Raw genomic sequence first — 22495 nt, forward strand, 5'->3', positions numbered from 1 at the left:
TTTTTGCTTCATAGCAGAATTAGAAGGAAAGGCCCCACAATCTGATTCCAGCTGCTAAACTCCATGACACAACAAAAACTGAAGCATCAATACCTATGACTCTTTCCAACACAAATCTGGCACAGAAAAGAGAGCTGTGGACTATAATAGGTGAGGAGGGGTCTGTGGCATACATATACATTTGCTTTCAAAACTGGTCTCTGTCCAATTCTGGTAGATGCCTCCTTATTTAGGGGAAAGCCATTCAGAATACAATTCCGTTATAGTGGTCTAGAAAGGAAGTTGGACATGTGAAAGGCACATGGGGTGAATTTGCATGATCAGCCACCATGCAAAAGTCTGAGGATTTTTGTATGTAAAAGTGACACTTTCTCATATAGGCACCAGCAGATTTATTTTTTGGTGGGGAGTGCCTTATGGTATTAATACATGTTACCAGAAATTATAGCTAGACAATTGTTTTGAGAGAGCCAGTGTGGTGTAGTGATTAAGGTGCTGGACTACGACCTGGGAGACCAGGGTTCGAATCCCCACACAGCCATGAAGCTGGGTGACCTTGGGCCAGTCACTGCCTCTCAGCCTCAGAGGTAGGCAATGGTAAACCCCCTCTGAATACTGCTTACTATGAAAACCCTATTCATAGGGTCGCCATAAGTCGGAATCGACTTGAAGGCAGTCCATATCCAATTGTTTTGAACATGTTCCTGTATATGGGAGGTTTTGGCCTTCCCCCCAATGTGACAATACCTCCAAATCTGTAAGCTATTTATGCATACTAAAATTGAATTTCTATTAAAAATGGTACGTAATAATAATAAAGTTGCAGTAAAATTGCAGGTTGCAGGAAAGTAGCAGCATTATGGCTTCACGCAGTTTAAAAAAAAACAAAACTAATAGTCCTAGGGAAAGAAATGGGTTGTCAGCACCATCATGTTTCCCCATAACGCAAAGCTGGGGAGCCCATGTCCCTCTAGATATTTTTGCACTACAGCTCCCAGCATCACTGACCATTGGGGCTGGGGCTGCTTGGTGTTGGAGGCCTGGAGGGTTATACGTTCCCCATTCCTCCTGTACTGTGTGTGAGGCTGTCAAAAATCCCTCCTCCCCACTGAATGTCCACAGATGTTCTAGCAGACTTCTCCCCTTATTACAACCCACAACTGCTAACTTCTGTGCATAACAGTGCTTGGCTAAGGTAATAAGGAAACATGCCAATTTAATGGAGGAGCAGAACCTCAAGGGGATGGTGCTAAGTGGGTATGGTTAGGAGGAGAAGGGGTAGGGCTATTAGACCAAACCCAGCAGTACCTGCAAAGCAGTGGAAGCTGTCCATTGGGCATGTGGGGCGCTGCCCCACCAACCTCAGTCTGCCCTCAGCCAGTCTCCACCAGCCTTCCCTTCTACTTACAGGAGGTGGCACTGCCTGTCAGCTTCCTCCTCCTTAGTCTCAGTGTTGCCATTGTAGAACTTAGCAGGGGGGAGGATGGGGACAAAGCTAGAACTAGTTCTCTGCCTGTCATTGGCTCTAGCTCTGGCTCAGACCATAGTTGGCCTCTCCACCTTTCACTCCACAAGTCCCAGTGGGCACCAGCCACAACTGCCTGCAAGCATCAACTTAAGACAACATCTTCACCTAGAGACACACCCTCTTCTTCGTTCCTAGCAGTGGGAATATCCATCCTTTGATTAAGTCAAGGTGTCCCTTTGGCTTTGACTCTTTTCCAAGAACACAGAGTGACTTCAGCCCTGCTTTTTAATGTTCCTCTGTATAATGGGTTTTAGACTTGCCAATTAAATTACCAGTCACCAAGGCAGCTGCTCAAGAGAACCCTTTATCGTCCATTTCTTGGCTCTGAGTTAATCTCTTTCAAGTGAGCAGCCACATTATTCAAGCTAGAGGCCTGGTCTTCACATAAATGGTTAATTAAATCCCAGCTTGCAGGGTGCCAGCTGGCCACTTTCCCCTGGCACTAACCTTTTACTAATGGGTGGTGGGTTAATTATGGGTTGGTACCCCCATAATGCATGAGATCAGCTTTATTAAGATAACCCTTCTTTATACAAATAGAAACTAAGCAGAAGCTGTAGGGCTATACAACTGAAAATAGAAGCAATCCAAGATGGGTATTCTGCACCCATTGTTTGGGTAGGCCGATAGGTTTTAGCTTCTCTCACACACGTTTTGCCTGACCTACCATCCTATTCCTTGTGACTCATTTTGTGAGTTAATTCCACATTTTGTGGGGGGGTGTATTCAAAAGGGCTGCTGCTATTCAAAAAATATAACCAAAGAGGTACTTTTATGTCAGAGGTAACTCTTGTTGTGGCCTGGTTCACACACGCAGATAATCACATAATCGCTATAACAGTTGAATGTACCAACTGACTCCATTGAAACACCATGTGTCTAAGGAAACATGAATACTCTATCTGTTAGATCTGTGATGGCTCATTCACACATGAAAGCTATCCATTCATCCTATAGAGATCAAGCCATGAGCATTCATATGTTAAACCTGGCCCAAGCCATAGTTGGGCCCATTTTCACATGCAGACATGCAGTGTCCTCTGTGGCAGAGGATGGGAACCTATCACTCTCCAGCTATTATTGGGTTACAATTCGCATGAACCCTAGCCTCATGGCCCATGGTTGGGAATGGACACTGTGAGGACAGAACACTGGACTAGATGGGCTTTTGGCCTGATCCAGCATAGCTCTTCTTATGTTCTTATTATGATGAGAGTTAAAGTCCAACAACATCTGGAGGGTCACAGGTTCCCCACCCTGGCTCTATGGCTTCACCCACATCTTCCCCCCAAATATAAAAACTTTGCTTGGCCACAATCATGGCTGTTAATATAGTTACTCTTTGATTTCACAGCTGCAAAGATTTCAGGCTTGAACTGGATGTATGTGACCCTCCAGAAGTCCCTTGGCAGCCTTCTTCCTTTCTCTTCCCCCCCGCCCCGAGATAAAACAACCACAAAACATTAAAAACTTAAGCAGGCTTTCCCATGCCAAAATTATTCCACACTGCAAGCTGACATTGGCATACAGTTGCTTGGTACTAAAGTCAGCGTACTCCCTGGCAATGGAACATATAGGTGCACTCATTCGGTGCTGCAGGTCATCACCAATCTCTTAAAAAATTCAATTGTATGCAGATTTTGGGGTTAAGGTGAGATGAACGAAGAATGCCCATACATAGTACGATTGTGCACCTTGGCACAAAGGCATGGAGACGGTCAATGTGAATAACGAGTTTTATACATTGCCAGCCAATATGCACTATGTGTGTGGACTATATACTAACCTGACAATGTGTGGAGTACCATTTATGCTGTCAATTTATGCACATTCTTCATGTCTTCATATGAACATATAAAATGGTATTCAGGCATATTCTTAGTACACATTAAGTTACATTGTGCAAAGCCTGGTGCACAGTGATTCAAAAGCTCAATGATCATAGGAAGGAACATAGGAAGCTGCCTTATACTGAGTCAGACCAGTGGTCTGTCTAGCTCAGTACTGTTTACATTGACTGGCAGTGGCTCTTTAGTATTTCAGGCAGGGTTCTCTCCCAGCCCTTCCTGGAGATGCCAGGGATTTACCTGGGACCTTCGGCATGCAAAGCAGGTACTTGTGAAACCAGGTGCACTGCGCTTTGCAGGTGCCATCTATCACCTGATTGGCAGTGCTTGCAACCACCTTTTGGCCCAGCTGCCTTTACCTGCCACATACGGATTGGCCAAAATGGTCTCACAGGTCAAATAGGGAGGCTTGGTGGGCCTAACTAGGCCCGTGGACAGTAGCTTCCCCACTGCTGAGCTACAACATGCACATGTAATAATCTTCTACATGAGCCAAGCTAAAAGATCTCTTTGTCTTGATTCATATGCTGTCAAAGAGATGTGATTCATGGCCTGGTCCTTTATTGCTCCAGTCACATGTGTAAGCAGGGACCATGTGGGTCATCTGAACGGCATGGGTCCTTGTCACACTAATATTCCTCCTCCTCTTTGATACTTGCATTGACACATCCTTTTTTCTTTTTAGCTGTAAGAGAAATTGACATTCACAGGACTAATGATAATAAGAGAGTGGGACTGGGGAACCATCCATGATAATATATCGGTAGGGAATGCATTTGTTGCTTGCCTGGGAAATCCCCGAGATTCTTCTGAAACAAAACTGCCACCTTGAGGAAAGACACCCTAGATCCCATGCAATAATTGCCGTTTGTGTGGTAACAAAGCATAAATTGGAAATGTGCTGGGAAATTATCTCATTAAAGCAGCATGATATTAAGAATGAAAGATACTACTATGCAAAACAAGGTGGATGGATGGCTTCTTTTTAGAGACACTTTAATTAATCTCTCAGCTCTCTTAGGTTTTTAATTGTGGAGGGTGTGGAGATAACATTGGTTCTGATGCCTTCCCTAAAGGTACCAACTCATGGAAACACAGCAAATATTTGCTTGCATGAAAATAGAATAGATTTATGACACTCTTTTGCTTATTGTTATGGGAAATGAAATAGTAAATAATATGGATTAAGAGAAGACTGAGGGAAGATATGAAAGCACTCTTCAACTACTTGAAGGTTGTCACACAAAGGAGGGCCAGGATCATTTTCCAATCATCCCAGAGTGTAGGGAGTTACAGGAAGCCAGATTTCAACTGAATATCAGAGAAAACTTCCTGTTAGAGCAGTATGAAAATGGAACCAATCTAGGGAGGTGGTGGACTCTTCAACATTGGAGGCATTCAAGAGGCAGCTAGACAGCTGCCTGTCAGGTATGCTTTAAGTTGGATTCCTGCATTGAGCAAGCGGTTGGACTGGGTGGCCTTATAGGCCCCTTCCAACTCTACTATTCTATGAATGGTAGTGAATAGGAATACCTGCCTGAAGTGGATATCTTCATGCATCCCCATTGGGTCAGTTCAGACCTCTCCAAGTCATTGCTTCATATTCTCAGCAGACAACTGCCCCGGTTTGCTTAAAACTCAGGCTGTATTCTTATTAGTTTGTCCAAAACAAGGGTACCTGAAGGGATGTCACTTTTAACCTCAGTTCCAAAAGAGATTGTGTAAGTACTGGAAAAACAGTTCAAAACTAAGTCCACCTAGCCAAGGACTCTGATCAATGCTTTAAATAGTACACCCCTATTCAATCCAGGCTCTGAAAAAGGACAGAGGTTGAGGGGCAGACAGACACGAGCTCAGGAAATGGCTGCCTTTAGTACCTTTAATGGTGTAAGCATACACGGCTCCTGAGCTTGTTTAATAGTCTTTTGAATCAAGGTAGGCCACCAACTTTCACAGCATCAAATGACAGTCCAAGGATGCTTTGCCATCATTATGAAAAAAGTTTGTGGTTTGCTCTTTTTTGGGGGGGGCAGTTCCAGTGGCTTATGGCCTTTTCTGCTGAGAAAGTATATTTTACAAGTCAACTGACTGACTTGCCACCCTGGGCTCCTACTGAAAGGGTGGGACATCAATCAATCAATCAATTAAACTTGTTGTCATTACAGGACTGTTCTTGCAAGAAATGAAGAAAAACACACACAAAAACCCAGAAACAGTATAAATTGTATTTTGATTCTTTATTAAAAGGACCCTATGTGCCAGGTTCAATCCTTTGCAAACCAGGCGTTTGAAAACAATGTGCAAATAAAGGCATGGGGTGAGGTGAGGGGGTTTATAATGGACATAACTATATCCCTAGCACTTTCAGGAAAGAAAGTAACCCAGCTAGAGCATAATGCTCATATTTTCTTGTCCTACCTCTTCCCTCCACTGTTTCTGGGTTGTTGCTTTAGCCCAGAGTTGAGAACATGTACCAAGTGTTGCTGGATTTCACCTCTCTTCATTGCTGATCATTGGCCATACTGGCTGGGGCTCATAGGAGCTGGTGTCCAACCACATCTGGAGGGCACAGGATCCCCATCCCTGCTCTAACCCATAACTCTGTTAGGGAAGGGGGAAAAAAGATGGCCACCACAGATCTTGGGGCTCAGTAGGCACTCTGTGTATATGAATGTGTGTCTTTCTGTGTGCACGTGTGTATTCTGCGAGGCCAAAAAAGAAAAAAAATTCCCACCTGCCTCCCCCCAATACCGTTGTGTTAAAATAGAATTTAAAAAAAGATAGCAAAACAAAGAGAGAGTGGGAAGGAGAGAGGGAGAGAGGCAACCACTTTCATCCCACTGCTTTTTCAGCACCCACTCAATTCTCACTCTCTCTCCCTGCCATAATTGTGTGCTGTGAATAAGTTTTTTAAAAAAACTATATAAAAGGGGCATTGGGGACAAACTGTCATTTTCTATGGAACTGAGGATAATGTTTCATTTCAATACCAGGAGGAGGAAAGAACACTGCGGTGAGGCGCACGTTCAGCCCCCTGAGGTTACCCATTCTAAAGCCAGTGCCAAGGGGCTGTGCAGCATTTAGATGATCAAGTTTACCTCTTTTCCCTGAACGCTCCCTCGAATTGCACTTAGATTGGATTGGGGCCTCCCCCTCCCCTTCCTCTCCCCCTGTCCAATGAAGTGAATGGGGAAAAAGGGCACTGAGAAGAAATAAGGGCACTGAGAGATTATCCAACCATGTGGGATGGATTCTGCCTTGTGGCTTGGTTTTGCCGCAGGTGCTCAGCTCTCCCACAAAACCAGGAGGTGGGCGCTTTCTGCTGAGGTGATACAGATAGCGTATTCCTGCCAAATGACAATGTATCTATTCCTTTGAATTCTACAGCTTCCTCCCAACCATCCTCAAATGTACTCTCTTATCTTCACACCAAAATGCACAAAAAGAAACCACACTGTCTGGTCAGTACTGTTCAGCTCGGCTGACTTCTGTTCTGGCTGTGAGTGGAAGAGCAAAATGGAGGCAAAACTGGTCTGAATGTAGATGCTGTTTGCCCAGCCTAATCCTCTATAGTCCATTCAAGATAGCTTCAGAGACTGGGATTCTCTTCAGTGTTGTTTCAACTCCCAAAAACTGCCACCATGATGTTGCAGTGGATGAATCTTGGGAGTCTGCCTCTCTCATTGGCCAGTTGCTAGTCACTGAGAACTTGTTCCTGTTGGCCTGTCTTTTGCACAGCACACTAGCAGATGCTACAATGAACTCCTTGGACCACTGGCTGCAGCAGTCCAAGTGGTTCATATTTACAGCTTACGGAGCCCTAACCCGTTCCCCTCCGAGCTTTGGTTGGAGAACAATACAACAACAACAACAACAACAACAAATCAAACCCAGAGAGAGATTATTCTGAGAGACGTCAGTTTGCTATTTCTTTGTCTGCCTAGAAAGTTGATCTCCAAGGAGGTGGTCTGCAAGACCAAACACTATGTTAACTTTGGGGCTTCCAATCTTTATCCTGTTGCCTTCCTTCCTTTAGCTCTAGGCCTGAAAACAGGCATGCTTCCTGTCTTGCTCCAGCTATATATTTGCAAACAGGTAATTCCTTTGAAGAGCACTGTGCAATACTAGAAGCAGCAGCAGTCAATGACTCCAAACTCAACTATGACTGATTGTCTCCCACATGATCTTCTCATTGCCTCTGAAAATAATAATAATTCTGGACCAAAATGTTCTTCATTACTGTTATTATTATTAAATCCATATTTTTCTTCTTAGCCATATTTTTCTTTTTCTTCTTTCCTTTAGAAATGTCAAACAAAAGAAGAAAACCCAGCAATAGGGGCTCTGGACCCAGGGGCAAGACTACTGGGGGGTCGGTAAAGGGTGCTCTGTTGGCTGGGAGGATTGACTGGAGTTTGTGGGGTTGGAGTCCTACTGGGTTTAGGTCGGAAGAGGCTGCCCTGTTGAGTGCTGGTGCTGTTGGACATTGGACAATGGTCAGGGTCTCCGGAGTCACTCTCTGTATAACTGTAGGCCTGAGCCCGTGAGATGCCCTTTTGCTGGCGCCTCCATGAGTTGTAGTAAGTTGGGTCGCTGATGTAATGGTTGACAAACGAATGGGCTTTCTGCTGGTTCTGATCCACTTCATACTCACTGTCACTTCCCTGTGGAGAGAAAGGGAAAGACAAGACGAAAGTAAGAAGAGCCCTGCTGGATGACACCAAAGGCCCATCTAGTCCAGCATCCTGTTCTCACAGTGGCCAACCAGATTCCCAAGAGGAGCATACTTCTTTCTTTCTTTCTATCCCACCCTTCCTCCCAGAAGGAGTGAATTTAGTAAATTACAAAATACAGAAGCTTTCTAGTTCTGTAGGCAAACACAACCAGAGAGGATGATTATATGATGCTGTGCACCCTCTCCAGCATTTTATTTCTTTGTCCTTTTTTGTCTCAAGCAGCAGGGATTTATTATTTAGAGGTCTGCAGCTTTGGAGAATGCAAATTTTAATTAGTAGCAGCAAACTGAATGGACTCATGTGTGAAGGGTACAGTTCATTTTTTGAGACTATTTTGCTTATATATTACCTAAATGGGGAATGAAAAAGAAAATTTGAAATATGGCCTTTTTTCTGAATGGCAATCTTCTTAAATTGTCAATTCTAGTATACTTCCTTCAATATCTCAAAAAGGTATTTATGTTTAAATTTTGGTAAGATGAAATTCATTTTAATTTGATTTTTTTTTGGAGGAGGGGAAATTATTAATTTACTAACAACTTTGATTAAGCTTGCTGTGCTAATGAACACTTACTGCATTCTGTAATTTGGTTGCATTAGTACTAAGAGGAAACTGCAGTCCCACTTTTTTCCTTTCTGAATATTCTTTCCCAGAAATGTGGGGAATATATTTATCACATGATGTTATGGGATTATCTGCAGTTAAACAGGCTGTGGATTGGAGTAAGAATAGAAGGAAAACTAAAGTGGAAGTGAGGGAGGAAAGGAGCAAGCAGGAACAGCAAGTAAGAATTGTCCAGGAAAGGACTGACTCTATCCTTTATTTTGTTCATTAAAGGTAAAACAGCAACACAAAACAAATTAGGAGAGGATCATGGCAGCCTCATTCGTTACAGTCTAACTCTACTGCCAGTCCTGGAGACTGAACTGAGCCAACCCTCCAGGATCAGAACTTTAAAGATAATAATCTGCATTTAGTTTCTAGCTTAATGTTCTTCATCTCCATCCCCTATATTTAATGCTTCTTTACAGCTCACAGAATGGTCACATCATTCCATGCTAACTACAAAGTTTCATAATTAAAAATAAATAAATTAAATGAGATCTCATTTACCTTTTAATTGGTAATTTAACATTTCAGAAATCTCTGAAATGGCTTTAAAATCCCTAGTGTAGCAACGCAAGCTACCAAAGTAACACTTTTTCTCTACTTCCAAAAGAAATCATTACACAATAACCACTATTTCATCTAAGGGAACATCTGGTTTAAAAAAAATATAGAGAAAGGGAAGGTGGGGCAAAGGAACTGGCCAGGACAGGGCAGAGTTGGCTCACTTTCCTCCTTTCAACTCTCCTTTTGCTCTCCTTAATTGAATTCAGCTTCTCCATTTGCAGAAGCACAATAGGGACCATTCATGAGAATCTTCAACCCAGCCAGGGAAGCGATCAAGTGGCAGCTTTCAGCTAGTTCAGCTCTTAACAGTTTCTCAAACATACTCATTCCACTAGAGTAAGGGATGAGGGTGGAGGAAAGGAGACCCACAAGGTGGAAGGTTATTGAGAAAAAAGGGGGACCCACAAGGTTAAAGTGAGGGAAAAGAAAGCTGCATGTTACATATCTCCAAAGGGGTGAAATGGGAGAAGTGTGCTGGACCCTTGTTTCAGAGACTAGCACGGCAAGCACAGAGACAAAGCAAAAAGGATTTCAAGATCAAAACTGTGTCTGAGTACATCTAGGCTTCAGACTCCATCTCCCTATTCCTTTACACACATGTTCCAGAAACACACTTTCCATATACATTTACTTTAGAATAGGAAGTTACTCAGGACCACACTTTTGCAAAATAGGTCCCAGGTCCCAGTCACTTTATATATCAGGCAGGGATGGCTAACCTTTGGCCCTCCCAATGACAACTCCCATAACCTCTGATGCTGGCTGGTGTTGATGTGAGGAAGAGTCCAACAACATTGGAAGAGTCACAGGTTTGCCACCCCTTATATAGGGGAATGGTCTTGGAAACCCAGAGATCCCAGGGTCTCACTGACCATCTCTTCCAAACAGCATGCAACATTTGCAATGCCACAGTATAAATACATCATGCTCCTGGTTTGCTACTTTAAGTTGTAGTATAGCCAGAGTGCAGTACTCTATTTTTTTTAAAAAAGACTCCACACTGAAGGATTTTGTGAGTCCTTACCCCTTGGCATCTGCACAAGATGTGCTTGGCTTCACAATTTTCCTGGTATACTGTGTATAGTATCAGCATGAAGTGTGCATGTCTGTTGTGTGGATTGCAAGGATCTGATGCACTGAATCAGTACACCTATTGTTATGTGCCTTCAAGTTGATTACGACTTATGGCGACCCTATGAATCTGCGATCTCCAATAGTATCTGTCATGGACCACCCTGTTCAGATCTTGTAAGTTCAGGTCTGTGGCTTCCTTTATGGAATCAATCCATCTCTTGTTTGGCCTTCGTCTTTTTCTACACCCTTCTGTTTTCCCAGCATTATTGTCTTTTCTAGTAAAATGTCTCCTCATGATGTGTCCAAAGTATGATAACCTCAGTTTCATCATCTTAGCTTCTAGTGACAGTTCTGGTTTAATTTGTTCTAACACCCAGTTATTTGTCTTTTTCGCGGTCCATGATATCCGCAAAGCTCTCCTCCAACATCACATTTCAAATGAGTAGATTTTTCTGTTATCCACTTTTTTCACTGTTCAGCTTTCACATCCACACATAGAGATCGGGAATACCATGGTCCAGTACACTTAAGTCTTTCAAAAATGTGCTCTTAGGTGTAGGAAATCTAGCAACACTGTATAGAATTGGAACCAAGGAGAGTTGGCTTCTCCTTTCTGCCACAGATCTCCTCTGTGACCCTTTGAAAGTCACTTACAGCTGATCCTATGCTTTTCTGAAGTGAGTCCCACTGGGTATAATAGATCCAAGTATTTAGGACTGCAGCAGCTTTGGTTACTGCTCTTTCTATTTATATAACGAGGCTGATGTTCCATTAAACTTTTGGAAAGATTTTTTTCTGTTGCATTAATAGCAATTAACATGCACACAACTTTCTTGGCAAGAGTCCTGAGCTGATGATCACAAAAAAAGGAACAAAAAAAAAAGGGGGGGGAGCCAGGATTCATTCACATCAGCGCATTTACTCTGAATTAAGAGGTTACTCTCATTTTAAGTAGCTCCTCCATGCATCCCTAAATCTTCTGTTACATCTGTGGGTCTGGTCTAGCTTAATCTAACAACAATAAATCTCAGATATTAATGAAATTATTTGCTGGGCTGGATATACAATATTTGGAAGGATTGTGCTTGTAGGTTCCCTGGAAATGCTAGTGCCCAACACAACAGCTCCATGGAGCATCAGCTTGCAGCAGCCAATGACAGAACCACAGAACTTTCAGCTGTTCTGTAGCTTTTGTTGGACATTGGCTGGGTATGAACCATGCCTCATGCCCTCTTTTGTCAGGGCCTATGATCAGGCCACGATAAATTTACACCTAGATGTCTTTGCAGCATGGACATATTGCCATGACAGCAATTCTTCTGCTTGCCTAATTGCACTGGGGGTGCTAGGCCATTTGGCAAGGGCTCTGCTCCTAAGGAGAAGACAAAGGAGCCATTTTGTTATAGTCTGGCAAGATTGCCAGCTCCTGTCAGCCTCAGAACTGCTAGTGCCTGTTGCCATTGGCAACAGGGCAAGAGGAAGAAAGGCCTGGCTGTAATAGGCTGTGTATGTCCCAATCCTGACTTTTGAGTCCTGAGTCTTAAGCAGATGTCTGCCTGCTTTGCCCCTGCTGATACCCAGCTGGCTTCTCTGATCCATGCCACATTCTCCAGGAGGATGTAGAGGGACAAATACATATTCAGTTTTGCACCAGACAGGTTGGCTGCCTGCTCCAGTACTCTCAGTCACACCCGTGGAGAGTAAGCAGAGCATATTGGCAAGGGCCTGGACAATGGAGAAAACAGGTTCGATAGGGTGTTAGTGCTTCACTCAACTGACAGGATTACAACCCCACACCAAAATCTCAGGATAGTAGCCTGATTTGCATTTGCTCTAAGGCCCATAAATCCTTTGAACAGCCCTCTCTGACCCCCCAAGTCCCAGCAACCATTGTCTTGCAGAAATAAATTGCTTCCTTAAATCTGTATTTGGTATTACCCACACACAGACATGCCTGTGCATTATGGTTGTCAAAACTTGAAATGAGAAACTCTGGGGTGGAGCCCCGTGGTTTGGGGACATCTGTGATGGGTCCTAGCCCCAAAGTTATCAAGTTACAACAAAAACAAGAAAGGAAAAGAAAACCAATCTAGCAACTTGCTTTTCTGGCAACTGGCCCCAGAACAAAAAACAGAGTGGGTTTTTTTGGTGGTTCACTGGTAATCCTAGTGTGTATGTGCTTCACAGAGATGAGTGGAAGTACATGATTCCACTCCAGAAATACTTATGTGGAACTCAATTTTTTAGGTGGATATCCACCAGACTCCCACCACCCAGCTTTTTGAGAACATGTTTCTGATCCTGGAAGCTATGGTTCTTCCAACTGCAAACCTACTAGAATCCCTCTGGTTCTGACAGCTTAGTAAAGTGAAAAATCCCACTGTGAACATGCAGAGGCCTCCTACAGGCCATGAGATCTGACAATGTCGTTTTGTCAAATTACAGCAGGAGGCTCTGTGCATCTCTTGTGAAGCCCAATTATTTTCAGTGACTCCTTCTAAGGCCCTCACAGTTCCAATAAGTCTCAACCCATTCTAGAGTAGCTCTGCCAGTATTTATCTCTGGAGTTAAATTCATCAGCAACTCTGGTACTCCTTGGTCTATTTCAACCACAGCAAACTAAACAAGTAAAATGAAACCTTAATGTATATCAAAAGTAAAAGTAAGGAATTAAGGTTGATGTAGCAGTATAAATCCTGAGAGTATTTAATATAATAAAATAACATACAACACAAATTTGACTGTATAACAAAATATATCTGGAGTCAAACAAATAAAGTTTTTGATAAAAGTATATAGCAAGAACAATTAAAAGTATGGAAGTTGTTTCTGATATAGGTCAAAAATAGTTGAAGTATTCAGTTTCTTATGCTGTGAAGGTATTTTCAAGAAGGTCCAGCCAGACGCGTTTCGACACAGAGTGTCTTTTTCAATGGCCTTAAAGGTAGGAAAAGTATACAGCATAATGAAGTATGTGCCTTAATAGAAATTGTTATATATAAAAAAAGAATGTAGTATAAAATATACATACTATACAGATGGCTCTCAACTTTTTTCTCATGTATAAAAACTTTGTGATATATCTTTTTGTATTATCTCCTTTACTCATTCTTATGTATATTTATACATTTTACAGAATTCATTGGATATTATATTATATTTGACTTATGTTGAGAGCCATCTGTATAGTATGTATATTTTATATTACATTCTTTTTTTTTATATAACAATTTCTATTAAGGCACATACTTCATTATGCTGTATACTTTTCCTACCTTTAAGGCGATTGAAAAAGACACTCTGTGTCGAAACGCGTCTGGCTGGACCTTCTTGAAAATACCTTCACAGCATAAGAAACTGAATACTTCAACTATTTTTGACCTATATCAGAAACAACTTCCATACTTTTAATTGTTCTTGCTATATACTTTTATCAAAAACTTTATTTGTTTGACTCCAGATATATTTTGTTATACAGTCAAATTTGTGTTGTATGTTATTTTATTATATTAAATACTCTCAGGATTTATACTGCTACATCAACCTTAATTCCTTACTTTTACTATTTCAACCACAAGCATCTCCATGCCCAGCCTTCCAGTGTGGCTTACCTGTGAGTCGGAGATTTCTGAAGGCTTCTCCGTAAGGCTGCTGCTCTCAGCTGGGATGAGGTCATTGTACTTGGTAACATCCTCATCTGAATAGTGCAGGGAGCCAGGGCTGGGCCGTGGTGGGGACCTCGGGAGAGACATGGAAGCTCTGAGACTTCATTCAGAAAGGGAAAGTATTTAGTGCAGGAGAGCAGAGTGCCCTTCCCAAATTTGGCCGCTCTTCCCCCCCCCCCTTTCTCCTATTGTACTGGCAGCCTCTGGTACCTTGTATAGATGCCATTTTTCCTGCAGAAGGAATTTTTCACTGATAGGCGTCTGTTGTTCAGCTCCAGAGCAGGGAAGCTGCTCTCATCCAGGCTGACCATCTCACCATGGCCGAGTGCATTTGACTTGGAATTGCTCCCTAGGGGGGAAAAAGCCAAGAGGACAGAAGATGCCATCATCTTGAGATTCCTTAGTGGGTAAGAGACACCTGCTAAACTCTCATCCAAGAGAGAATGAAGCTCAACAGTTTGTTTCAAGCTTCCTGACTTAATTTGAGGAATGCCACCCCAGGATTTAAATGGTGGTGTGAGAGAGAAAAAGGGTGACACACACACCAAATGCTACGGGTTAATAGGAGGGGGGAAAAGCATCTTCCACCTCTAAACCACAAAGTACATTCTTCTAAGACTATGCCAAGAGCATCAAAGGCAGAGAGTATTAGGTGTTCCTGTAAGTGTAATTTAGCAGATCAAACCTTACTCTCCTGCATCGTTTACACTACTGGGCTTATCTACATGATGGTTTACTGCGTGTTTGCTGCTACTCACATCTCCTCTTAATTTGCATTGTTCACATGACATTACCAGAAAACAGAAGCTATCATGCAGTTTCCCCCCTGTAAATACACACTAACACAATCTGTTGATAATAAGAAAAGTGAGAAAAATAGTCTCTAGTCTGCTCCACGAGTGATTACAGACCCTTTGCTTCAATGTTTTTAGGTGGATGTGTCAATCGTTACTTTTTCGTACACCCCTTTCCACACCCACTATATCCTCCCTTCTTTCATTTTGTTTCCTGTGGGTTGACAACAACTTCCAGCTGCTTTCTTTAATTCTGCTGGCCTTTTTTATATTGCTGCAAACAGCCACAGGGGCAGACTACTGACAGTTTCTACCGCTATTTACTGCAACAAACAGCCCCCTTCTTCACAGATGAATGGTGCCTTTATTTTTTTTCCCCCTAACTTGTGCACAAAGATGTAATACAGCTCAAATAAAGGTTTATACTTTCAGCTGTATCAACTCAAATAAATTTGTCCAGCTAGTTTCTTTGTAATTGCCATGCTTGGTACCTGATTTAACATATGATGATTAGGAGACTAGCCCTTAGGAGACTGCATTGGGAGACTAGCCCTTCAGCCTCAGCTTGCTGGGGCACTTAAGTAGCTTTTGTGTAGATGAAAGTTGAAAAAGTATCAGTATGTAAGAACTCAAAGCAGAAATAATAGCAGCAATACAAATAAATTTAAAAGTCATACATCATCTAACACAGTATATTACAATTGCTAAAATCAATTGATTTTAAAATCAATACATTTGACAATTTGACAATACTATTGACAATTTGGACAAGGTACCGTAGTGGACTAAGTTTCAGAGCTCCTGATCTAGAGTGTTTACACTAATTTTGGGTCCTCTGCCCATGGGGTGTGTCCTCTGCCCATGGGGTCCCTTTGCCCACCATTATTTTTTAAGGTATCTACTGCAGCTGGTAAAATAAACTGAGCATGCTCAATTCCCTAGCAACCAGAGGGTGTGGAAATGTAAAATTAGAGAGAGTGGTCATTAGGAAACTGTGTGATTGATCCTTCATAGAAGAAAGACTGCTTGTGTGAATGGAAAAGACGGTATTTGCAGCTAGCATTGAGTGCTCACTGCGGATGGTGCAAATAGAAAATGGAGGTAAAATAGCATCTTTAGTACAAAGTAATGCTCCTGAGTGGATAAGACCACACATGCTTTACCTGCACACCTGGGGTCTGAGTAAACCAGCCCACTTTTTTAAAGCACACCTTGTACTGTAACTCTGGTAACATCCACATACTGTCCTTGATTATCTTCCTCTTTGTGATCCTTTGTGAGAACAGTGCAGGAGCTGAAGTGAGTTAAGAATTTGCTAAACTGAAATAGCAGTTCATACGATTGTGGTCTCAAGTGCTGAGAAGGGCTTTTTGCGAGCTCAGTTGTGCAGGGGCTGCATAGCTGAGGGGAACCACACACTGGCTGGTGACATTAGCCAGGTGAATAAGTCCCCCTCCTGCGAGGCTGCCTCCCCATCCACCTCCCTGGAAGAACATCATGGCGATGCGGAATCAACATGGCTCCATTCATTAGCCAGAGAAGAAACCTCTGCCAAAGCTTGCTTTAACCTACTGTCTGAGTTTGTTTTTTCTCTCCTCCCTCCCAATCCTTTTTCCTTTTGTGTTGTGTCTTTCAGACTGTAAGCCTGAGGACAGGGAACATCTTAATGATCACTGTGAGCTGTTCTGAGAGCTTTTTCAGCTGATGAGCAGGGTAAAAATACTGTTAATAATAAAACTCCACTAATCCCTGCATTCTTCCCTTCCTAGCAAAAGTCACTTTATGACTTCGCTGCTCCACCCCTACCTTCACTCCCCTCTGTGGGCTCCTGAGGTGGGACCAAAACTGAGGAGAGATCATAGCTCAGTGGAAAAGCACATTCTCAGTCCCTGGCAGCTGCTGTTAAAAGGAACTAGGCTGAGAGACTTTAGCCTGAAACCTTAGAAAGACACAGACAGTCAAGAGTAGACGATACTTTGGACATATGCTCTAGCTTGGTACAAAATGGCTTCATATGTCTCCAAGGCAGCAGATTACGGCCCAGTCACATAAGACACTTTTCCTACATAGTTAGAAGAGTGTGTGTGTGTAATCCTTGTGACAACCATCTTGCATGAAAATTGTTTTTGCCACATATATATTTTAAAACTGCTATGCACATGATGATGCACAAGTTTCTTTTCCTACAGCTATGCACATCCATACAAGGAAAATGTCCTGCATGAAACAGGCCTCACAGCAGAAAACAATCATTACAAGCCCTTGCTTCCAAGAATGCCATTCCACGCAAACTCTTCTTCTTCCATCCCGTCTGTTTATTTAAGAGGAAAGCCCAGATTTTCCTCACAATTAGAGCAAAGCAAACACAGTCACATTCCCTCATCCTGGTGACCTCTCCAACTCTGCAGTTGCCTCTGGCAGTGACTGGAGCACAAAACAGTTTATATTAATTGTCAGCTTGGAGTGACATCAACAAGGTCATTGACTCCCTCTCCACTCTTAACAGAGCACATTCAGGCACTTAAGAGGGGATTTCTCAGGATAAATCCGAGAACTTAAAAGAAGGTTAAAGCTAGGTTTTGTATTTATGGTTCCACCTCTGTCCCCCGCCCCAGCCCGCAAATGGCTGAGGGAGTTAGTTCAGTTCTAATTGGTTGACTGGAATCCAGCACTATGTTCACACCATACATTTATTGCACTATTATTCCATTTTCAATAGTCATGGCTTTCCCCAAAGAATCCTGGGAATTGTAGTTTGTGAAGGATGCTGAGAGCTGTTAGGAGACTCACAGAGATACAATTGCCAGAGTGGTTTAGCAGTCAATCCTTTTCACCAGAAAACTCTGGAAATTGTAGCTCTGTGAGGAGAATAATGGTCTCCTAATAACTCACAGCACCCTTCACAAATGACACTTCCCAGGATTCTTTGGAGGAAGCCATGACTGTTTAAAGTGGAATAAATGTATAGGGTGAATGTGGTCCAGGTAAAGAGAGGACAGTTTAGAGCAGGAGTAGCCAACATGATACCTTCCATATGTTGTTTGATTTCAATTCCTGTAACGCTGGGCTACAGGCCATGCTGGCTGGGATAGTGACCACGGAATGGAAAGAGAACAGGAAAACATAATGTTATGTGTAATCTTATGGGTGGGCCATTGGGTTATTATTATTTATTAGATTTATTAGTCGCCCATCTGGCTGGTTGTCCAGCCGCTCTGGGTGACGTATAGAATAAAAACATACAAATACATTAAAACATTAAAATCTCAACAGTAGGCTTGGGGAAGAGGTTTGTACCCAGAATGTTTCAGGGAGGAGTGTCATCTCCTTGTTGGAGCTAAGAGCATAATAGGAGAAGAGTCTAAAGATGTTGGACCCCTGAAATGTATTGCATCAGTTTCTGCTATAGACTCACATTATGCTCCTGAGGAGATACAGCCAATATTGAAATCTTTCCACCATTTTGGTATTCAATGCCCTCAAAGGAAAGAGCCCCAGTTAGGGGAAAGGACACCTCATAATGATGTTGGCACCCACCTGAGTCTGACTTCTTGGCATACTTCTTGCTCTGTCCACGGATGATAAGGACAAAGACCAGCAGAAGGATGAAGATGAGTCCTACCAGAGCAATGACCACCAGGAACCACCACTCCTCATAGAAGGGATTGGCTTTTTGGGCTGCAAGACATCAGGCAGCATTGAGCAAGCAAACACCCTTTCCCTGCAAGGCTGCCCATATACATTGTTTCCTATAACCTCTGCTCAGGGCTTAGTGGAAGGTGGCCTGACCCGACCTGAGGTAGTTACCTGAGACTGATGGGGAGGGAGTACTGGGTGTCCCATAACCATAGTCATTAACAGCAATGACCCGGAAGTCATAGCTGACACCCTGCTTCAAAATGTCCATGCTGAAGGTGTATGAGGTCACTTCCTTGGGAATGTCCTTTATGAGAATATCCCAGAGCCCCTCATCTGGAAGAGAGAAAGTGAAACCAATGAATTTGCAACAGGAAATGCATGTGCATGTCTATGCACCCACCCATACATTGCATACACACACACACAAATACTGCATAGGAGAATAATTCATGTCCAGTGCCCTGGGAAATGAATCAGGAGGCCCAGAAGGCTGAGTCTACACAGTAGATTCCCAACAACTTTTCTAAAAACGACAATAATTGATACAACCTATTTGTAGTTATTTGCACTTTTCATGTAATTATTCACAACTTTAGCATGATGTACACACCACTGATCCTTAACTTTTTATACATCAGGATAAACCTTAGTCAAATAAAGCTCAAGCAGCTCTTACAAAATGTATTTGCAGACACTAAAAAGCATGTATAAGGATATTAAATAAAGCAAAAAATTCCAGCTCGAAAGAGTAGCTGAGTGATGGCATAAGTTCCCACAAAGGGTTGTGAAAATGTCGCTGCTCTTTAAGAATTAATGGGGCCATTTCCTACCAGTGGAATAAATGTCATGCAGGTGGGAGAGGAAGCTCCTTTAGAACTCCTCTGCACTCCTACTACAGTGCCCCAAATGAACGAACCTTCGCTCCTGTCGACCCTCAATGTCTTCCTTAATCTCTTTAGATTCTCACAAAATTTCACTCTGCCTTTGGTACCTGCCTTCCTTAATCATCTTTCCTTTTTTGGCCACCATTCTGAAATCGGGTTACCCAATGGCCGGAGCACTGGAATCATCTCAGACATAAAAAGAAATAAGATGGAAAGATGCATGAGGGTATCTTGGTCACTATTGGAAACTGGATGCTAGACTAGATGGATCTTAATCCTCACCCTGCAGGGCTCTTCTTATGTTCTTGCAAAGGGGCCCTTGCTTCTGCTGTAACATCCAAAGCAAATCAGAGGCTGCTGCCCCATGAAGCTTACAATTTGGTGCTAGGAAGACATATGGAGGGGGAGAAGTGTAACAAGGGATGAATGCAAGCAAATGCTCAAATGTAAGACTTCATTGTGGTTGGGGGCAAAAGGGGGATCAGCAAGGACTTCATGGGCAAGGTATCTATAAAGAGTATCCCTTCCCCCATGTGGCTTTGATTCCTCTGTAAAGAGGTTTGAAGGAAGAAAGAATGAAGTCACTACATATGTGGGCTGGGAGAGTGTTCTAGGTAAAGGGGTTAGCAAAGGGGGATGGGCAGAGTAATTTAAGACAGCAAGAGACCTTTGAGTGTTTGAAAGTGTAGGGCTAGAGGAATGAAGCCTGGGATATATGGGGTGGGGGCAGGGGAGGCCAAAAAACAAAGCTCATGCTTTCACACATGACCACTGAAAGTGTGTATTTTTTTATCCCACCCTTTCCTCTTTTGATAATTGAAATATAAAACCTGTATTGGCTGAATCTATGTTTGATTTGGGTGAATTAGCATGCTCAGAGCTGCTGTTAGTGTTATGTGTAAAAGCACATGTTGGGGTAGTAGCATGAGTCTTTCAGCACACATTGCTCCCAGTTAAAGCACACAAGCCTAAGTGGCAATTAACAGCCTTCATGCCACACCATCTGCTCTATCCTATAGTCTCTGAGAGACTTTTACTCACAGCAGCCTCATTAAAAAGCAAATCAGAGTCCATTTCAAAGCACTGGAGTGATTTATCCCCTTGCATCTGCCCTGCTCTTGGCCTACAAGTCCATCAGTCATCCCCTCGAGCCATACAGTACATTCTCAGAGGGAATGGAGAGCGGGCAGAATGTTTCATGAGCCAGAACTTCCTCTTGGGATGGAGACTCACCCCCCAGTAACTCCCTAAAGGAGTCTTCAGGCTGGAAGCAAGCAATCTGCATGTATTGGGCGAATTGGGTTATAATTTATCATAATGAATGATCTCTTGGATGTGTAAGGAAATGATACATATACGGGAGACCTGACTTGCATGAAGTTTGCAGGTGGGATGTGAGAGCCTGGCTATTTACTCCCTTGCAGTCATTCGTTTATATCCAGCCCACAACACTATTGACATTAGGACCCAGAGAAATCTTAACAATCCCCAAATTGCTATAAACTAATGTGGTGCAAAAGAACTGCTAATATACTATAAGAAATAATTAAATGTTTCTGTGAACCCAAAGTACCTACTCACTGCCTGTTGCATCATCTTTGCATGATTTACTACTCTGGTTTAGTCTCCTCCAACTCAGCCTCTGCTTTAGAGAGACAAATCTGCCCCATCTTTGCATTGAGTGTAACAGACTCTGGTCCAGAGCAGTACCTGAATTAGGAGGTAGGCCCAGACCAGTGACTCATGATGACACTTGCTGGGTGAGGATGGTGGATCAGATTGAGAGTGTTCTTGGCAATTCAGATGACCCAAGTGGTTCAGAAGCATGCAAAGTAGGTGAGGACCTTTTACTTGATTAAAATGTGCCCAGGACAACTTCATAATCCCTCTCTGGGCCTTCCTGTGGGCTTCTCCTGTCTTTCTTTTGAGAGTCATGGGCATGTAGAGGATTTGTTCATTCACAGAAGGGTACTTAGTCTTCACCAGACCCTTGCCTAGCTTGGGGGCTGGTAGTGTAGCCTTGGTCTACCTGTGATTGTGAAGCATTGAACCACTTAGAAGCCATTTTGGCATGTAAGTGGTATACAAATTATAAGCAAGCTCGGATGGAGCTGTCTATTTCTTCTAGCTTCCCATCTGCCCCACAGTGCTTTTCATCTGAGTCTGCCTCACAAGGTTGCACTAGCCCTTTCCCCATAGTTTTTGGGTTAGCCCTCAACTCAACAGTGCCACTGGGTGACATCCATTCCAGGCAACATCAGGTGTTTTATGGATGCTAGACCAATTGGCAGATGGGTGCCCTCTAGCTCCTGGCTGTACTCAAGCAGAAAACATTAGATGTGGTCTTCTCTGTGGGCTGGTAGTTCTTACTTTTGTAGCCCCTAATAGCAACCCTTTTTGCTCTTCATTACTGCACCTCCCTTTTCTTTCCAAGCTATGACTGGATGCAGCCTACAGTATATGACAAAATAATAAAAAGAATGCTCTGAACAATTGCAGAGTGCAGTTACCAGTGAGTAAGCACAACCTCATGGTAATCTGGGATAAGGAGCAAGAGCTTCTGTATCACAAAGCCTGACTCTGAAGGAAGCTTAAGCATTGGCATGTCTTGATTTAGACACGAAGCCTTGTCATTTGGGATGATGATTCTGAAGGCTGGTTGGACAGAAGCATTTCAGGCAGGGCTCTTTTTCCTCCCACTCCCACTTCTTCCCATGTCCCAACTTCAGGACTTGCAATAGCTGCGTCAGCCAAGGGGACATGGACTAAGCACAGTACTGGTACCTGAAGGCCGCGCCTCAATAACATATCTGGTGATAGGACCTTTGCCAGGGTCACCGCTTGACCAATGGATTGTGATAGCTGAGCCATACCTAGAGATGAAGGGTTCACCTGGAGGACCTGGGGCACCTGGGAACCAAAACCAATAGTCATTGTCAATGGAGAAACTGCTGTGGAACAAATAACCAAGGAATCTTTTTTTCACTTTTTCAAGCTAAATACCAGCCCTAGGGGAACTGCTGATGGCATCAAGCAATGTCTATTCCTCAAAAGCTGAGTTTCAACAGAAGTCAAATTTGTTGATTTTATATGGCTTCCATTAGTACATCACTTTTTTGGGGGTGGGTGGGAGTGTTTCACTAGTATTCAAGGG

At 43.0% G+C, this 22495-nt stretch overlaps 1 protein-coding gene across 10 annotated transcripts in view; it reads right to left on the reverse strand.

Moving 5' to 3' along the window:
- Window positions 1–5619: 5619 nt before the first annotated feature.
- The window catches only part of SDK2 (sidekick cell adhesion molecule 2), a 474185-nt gene continuing 457309 nt past the window's right edge, over window positions 5620–22495 (reverse strand). For 6 of the 10 annotated variants that reach the window (XM_061615700.1, XM_061615695.1, XM_061615699.1 and 3 more), the window contains 6 exons: window positions 22126–22251; window positions 18626–18790; window positions 18356–18496; window positions 14235–14373; window positions 13971–14124; window positions 5620–8039 (listed from right to left, as the gene is read on the reverse strand). In XM_061615700.1, the coding sequence (XP_061471684.1) occupies window positions 7686–8039; window positions 13971–14124; window positions 14235–14373; window positions 18356–18496; window positions 18626–18790; window positions 22126–22251 (1079 nt within the window). In that variant the 3' untranslated portion in view covers window positions 5620–7685. The remainder of the gene's footprint in view (window positions 8040–13970; window positions 14125–14234; window positions 14374–18355; window positions 18497–18625; window positions 18791–22125; window positions 22252–22495) is intronic. The other 4 variants (XM_061615703.1, XM_061615698.1, XM_061615701.1 and 1 more) reach the window with 1 other exon arrangement.

The sequence above is a fragment of the Rhineura floridana genome, chromosome 3 (assembly GCF_030035675.1).
Source record: "Rhineura floridana isolate rRhiFlo1 chromosome 3, rRhiFlo1.hap2, whole genome shotgun sequence".
NCBI classification, from domain to species: domain Eukaryota; kingdom Metazoa; phylum Chordata; class Lepidosauria; order Squamata; family Rhineuridae; genus Rhineura; species Rhineura floridana.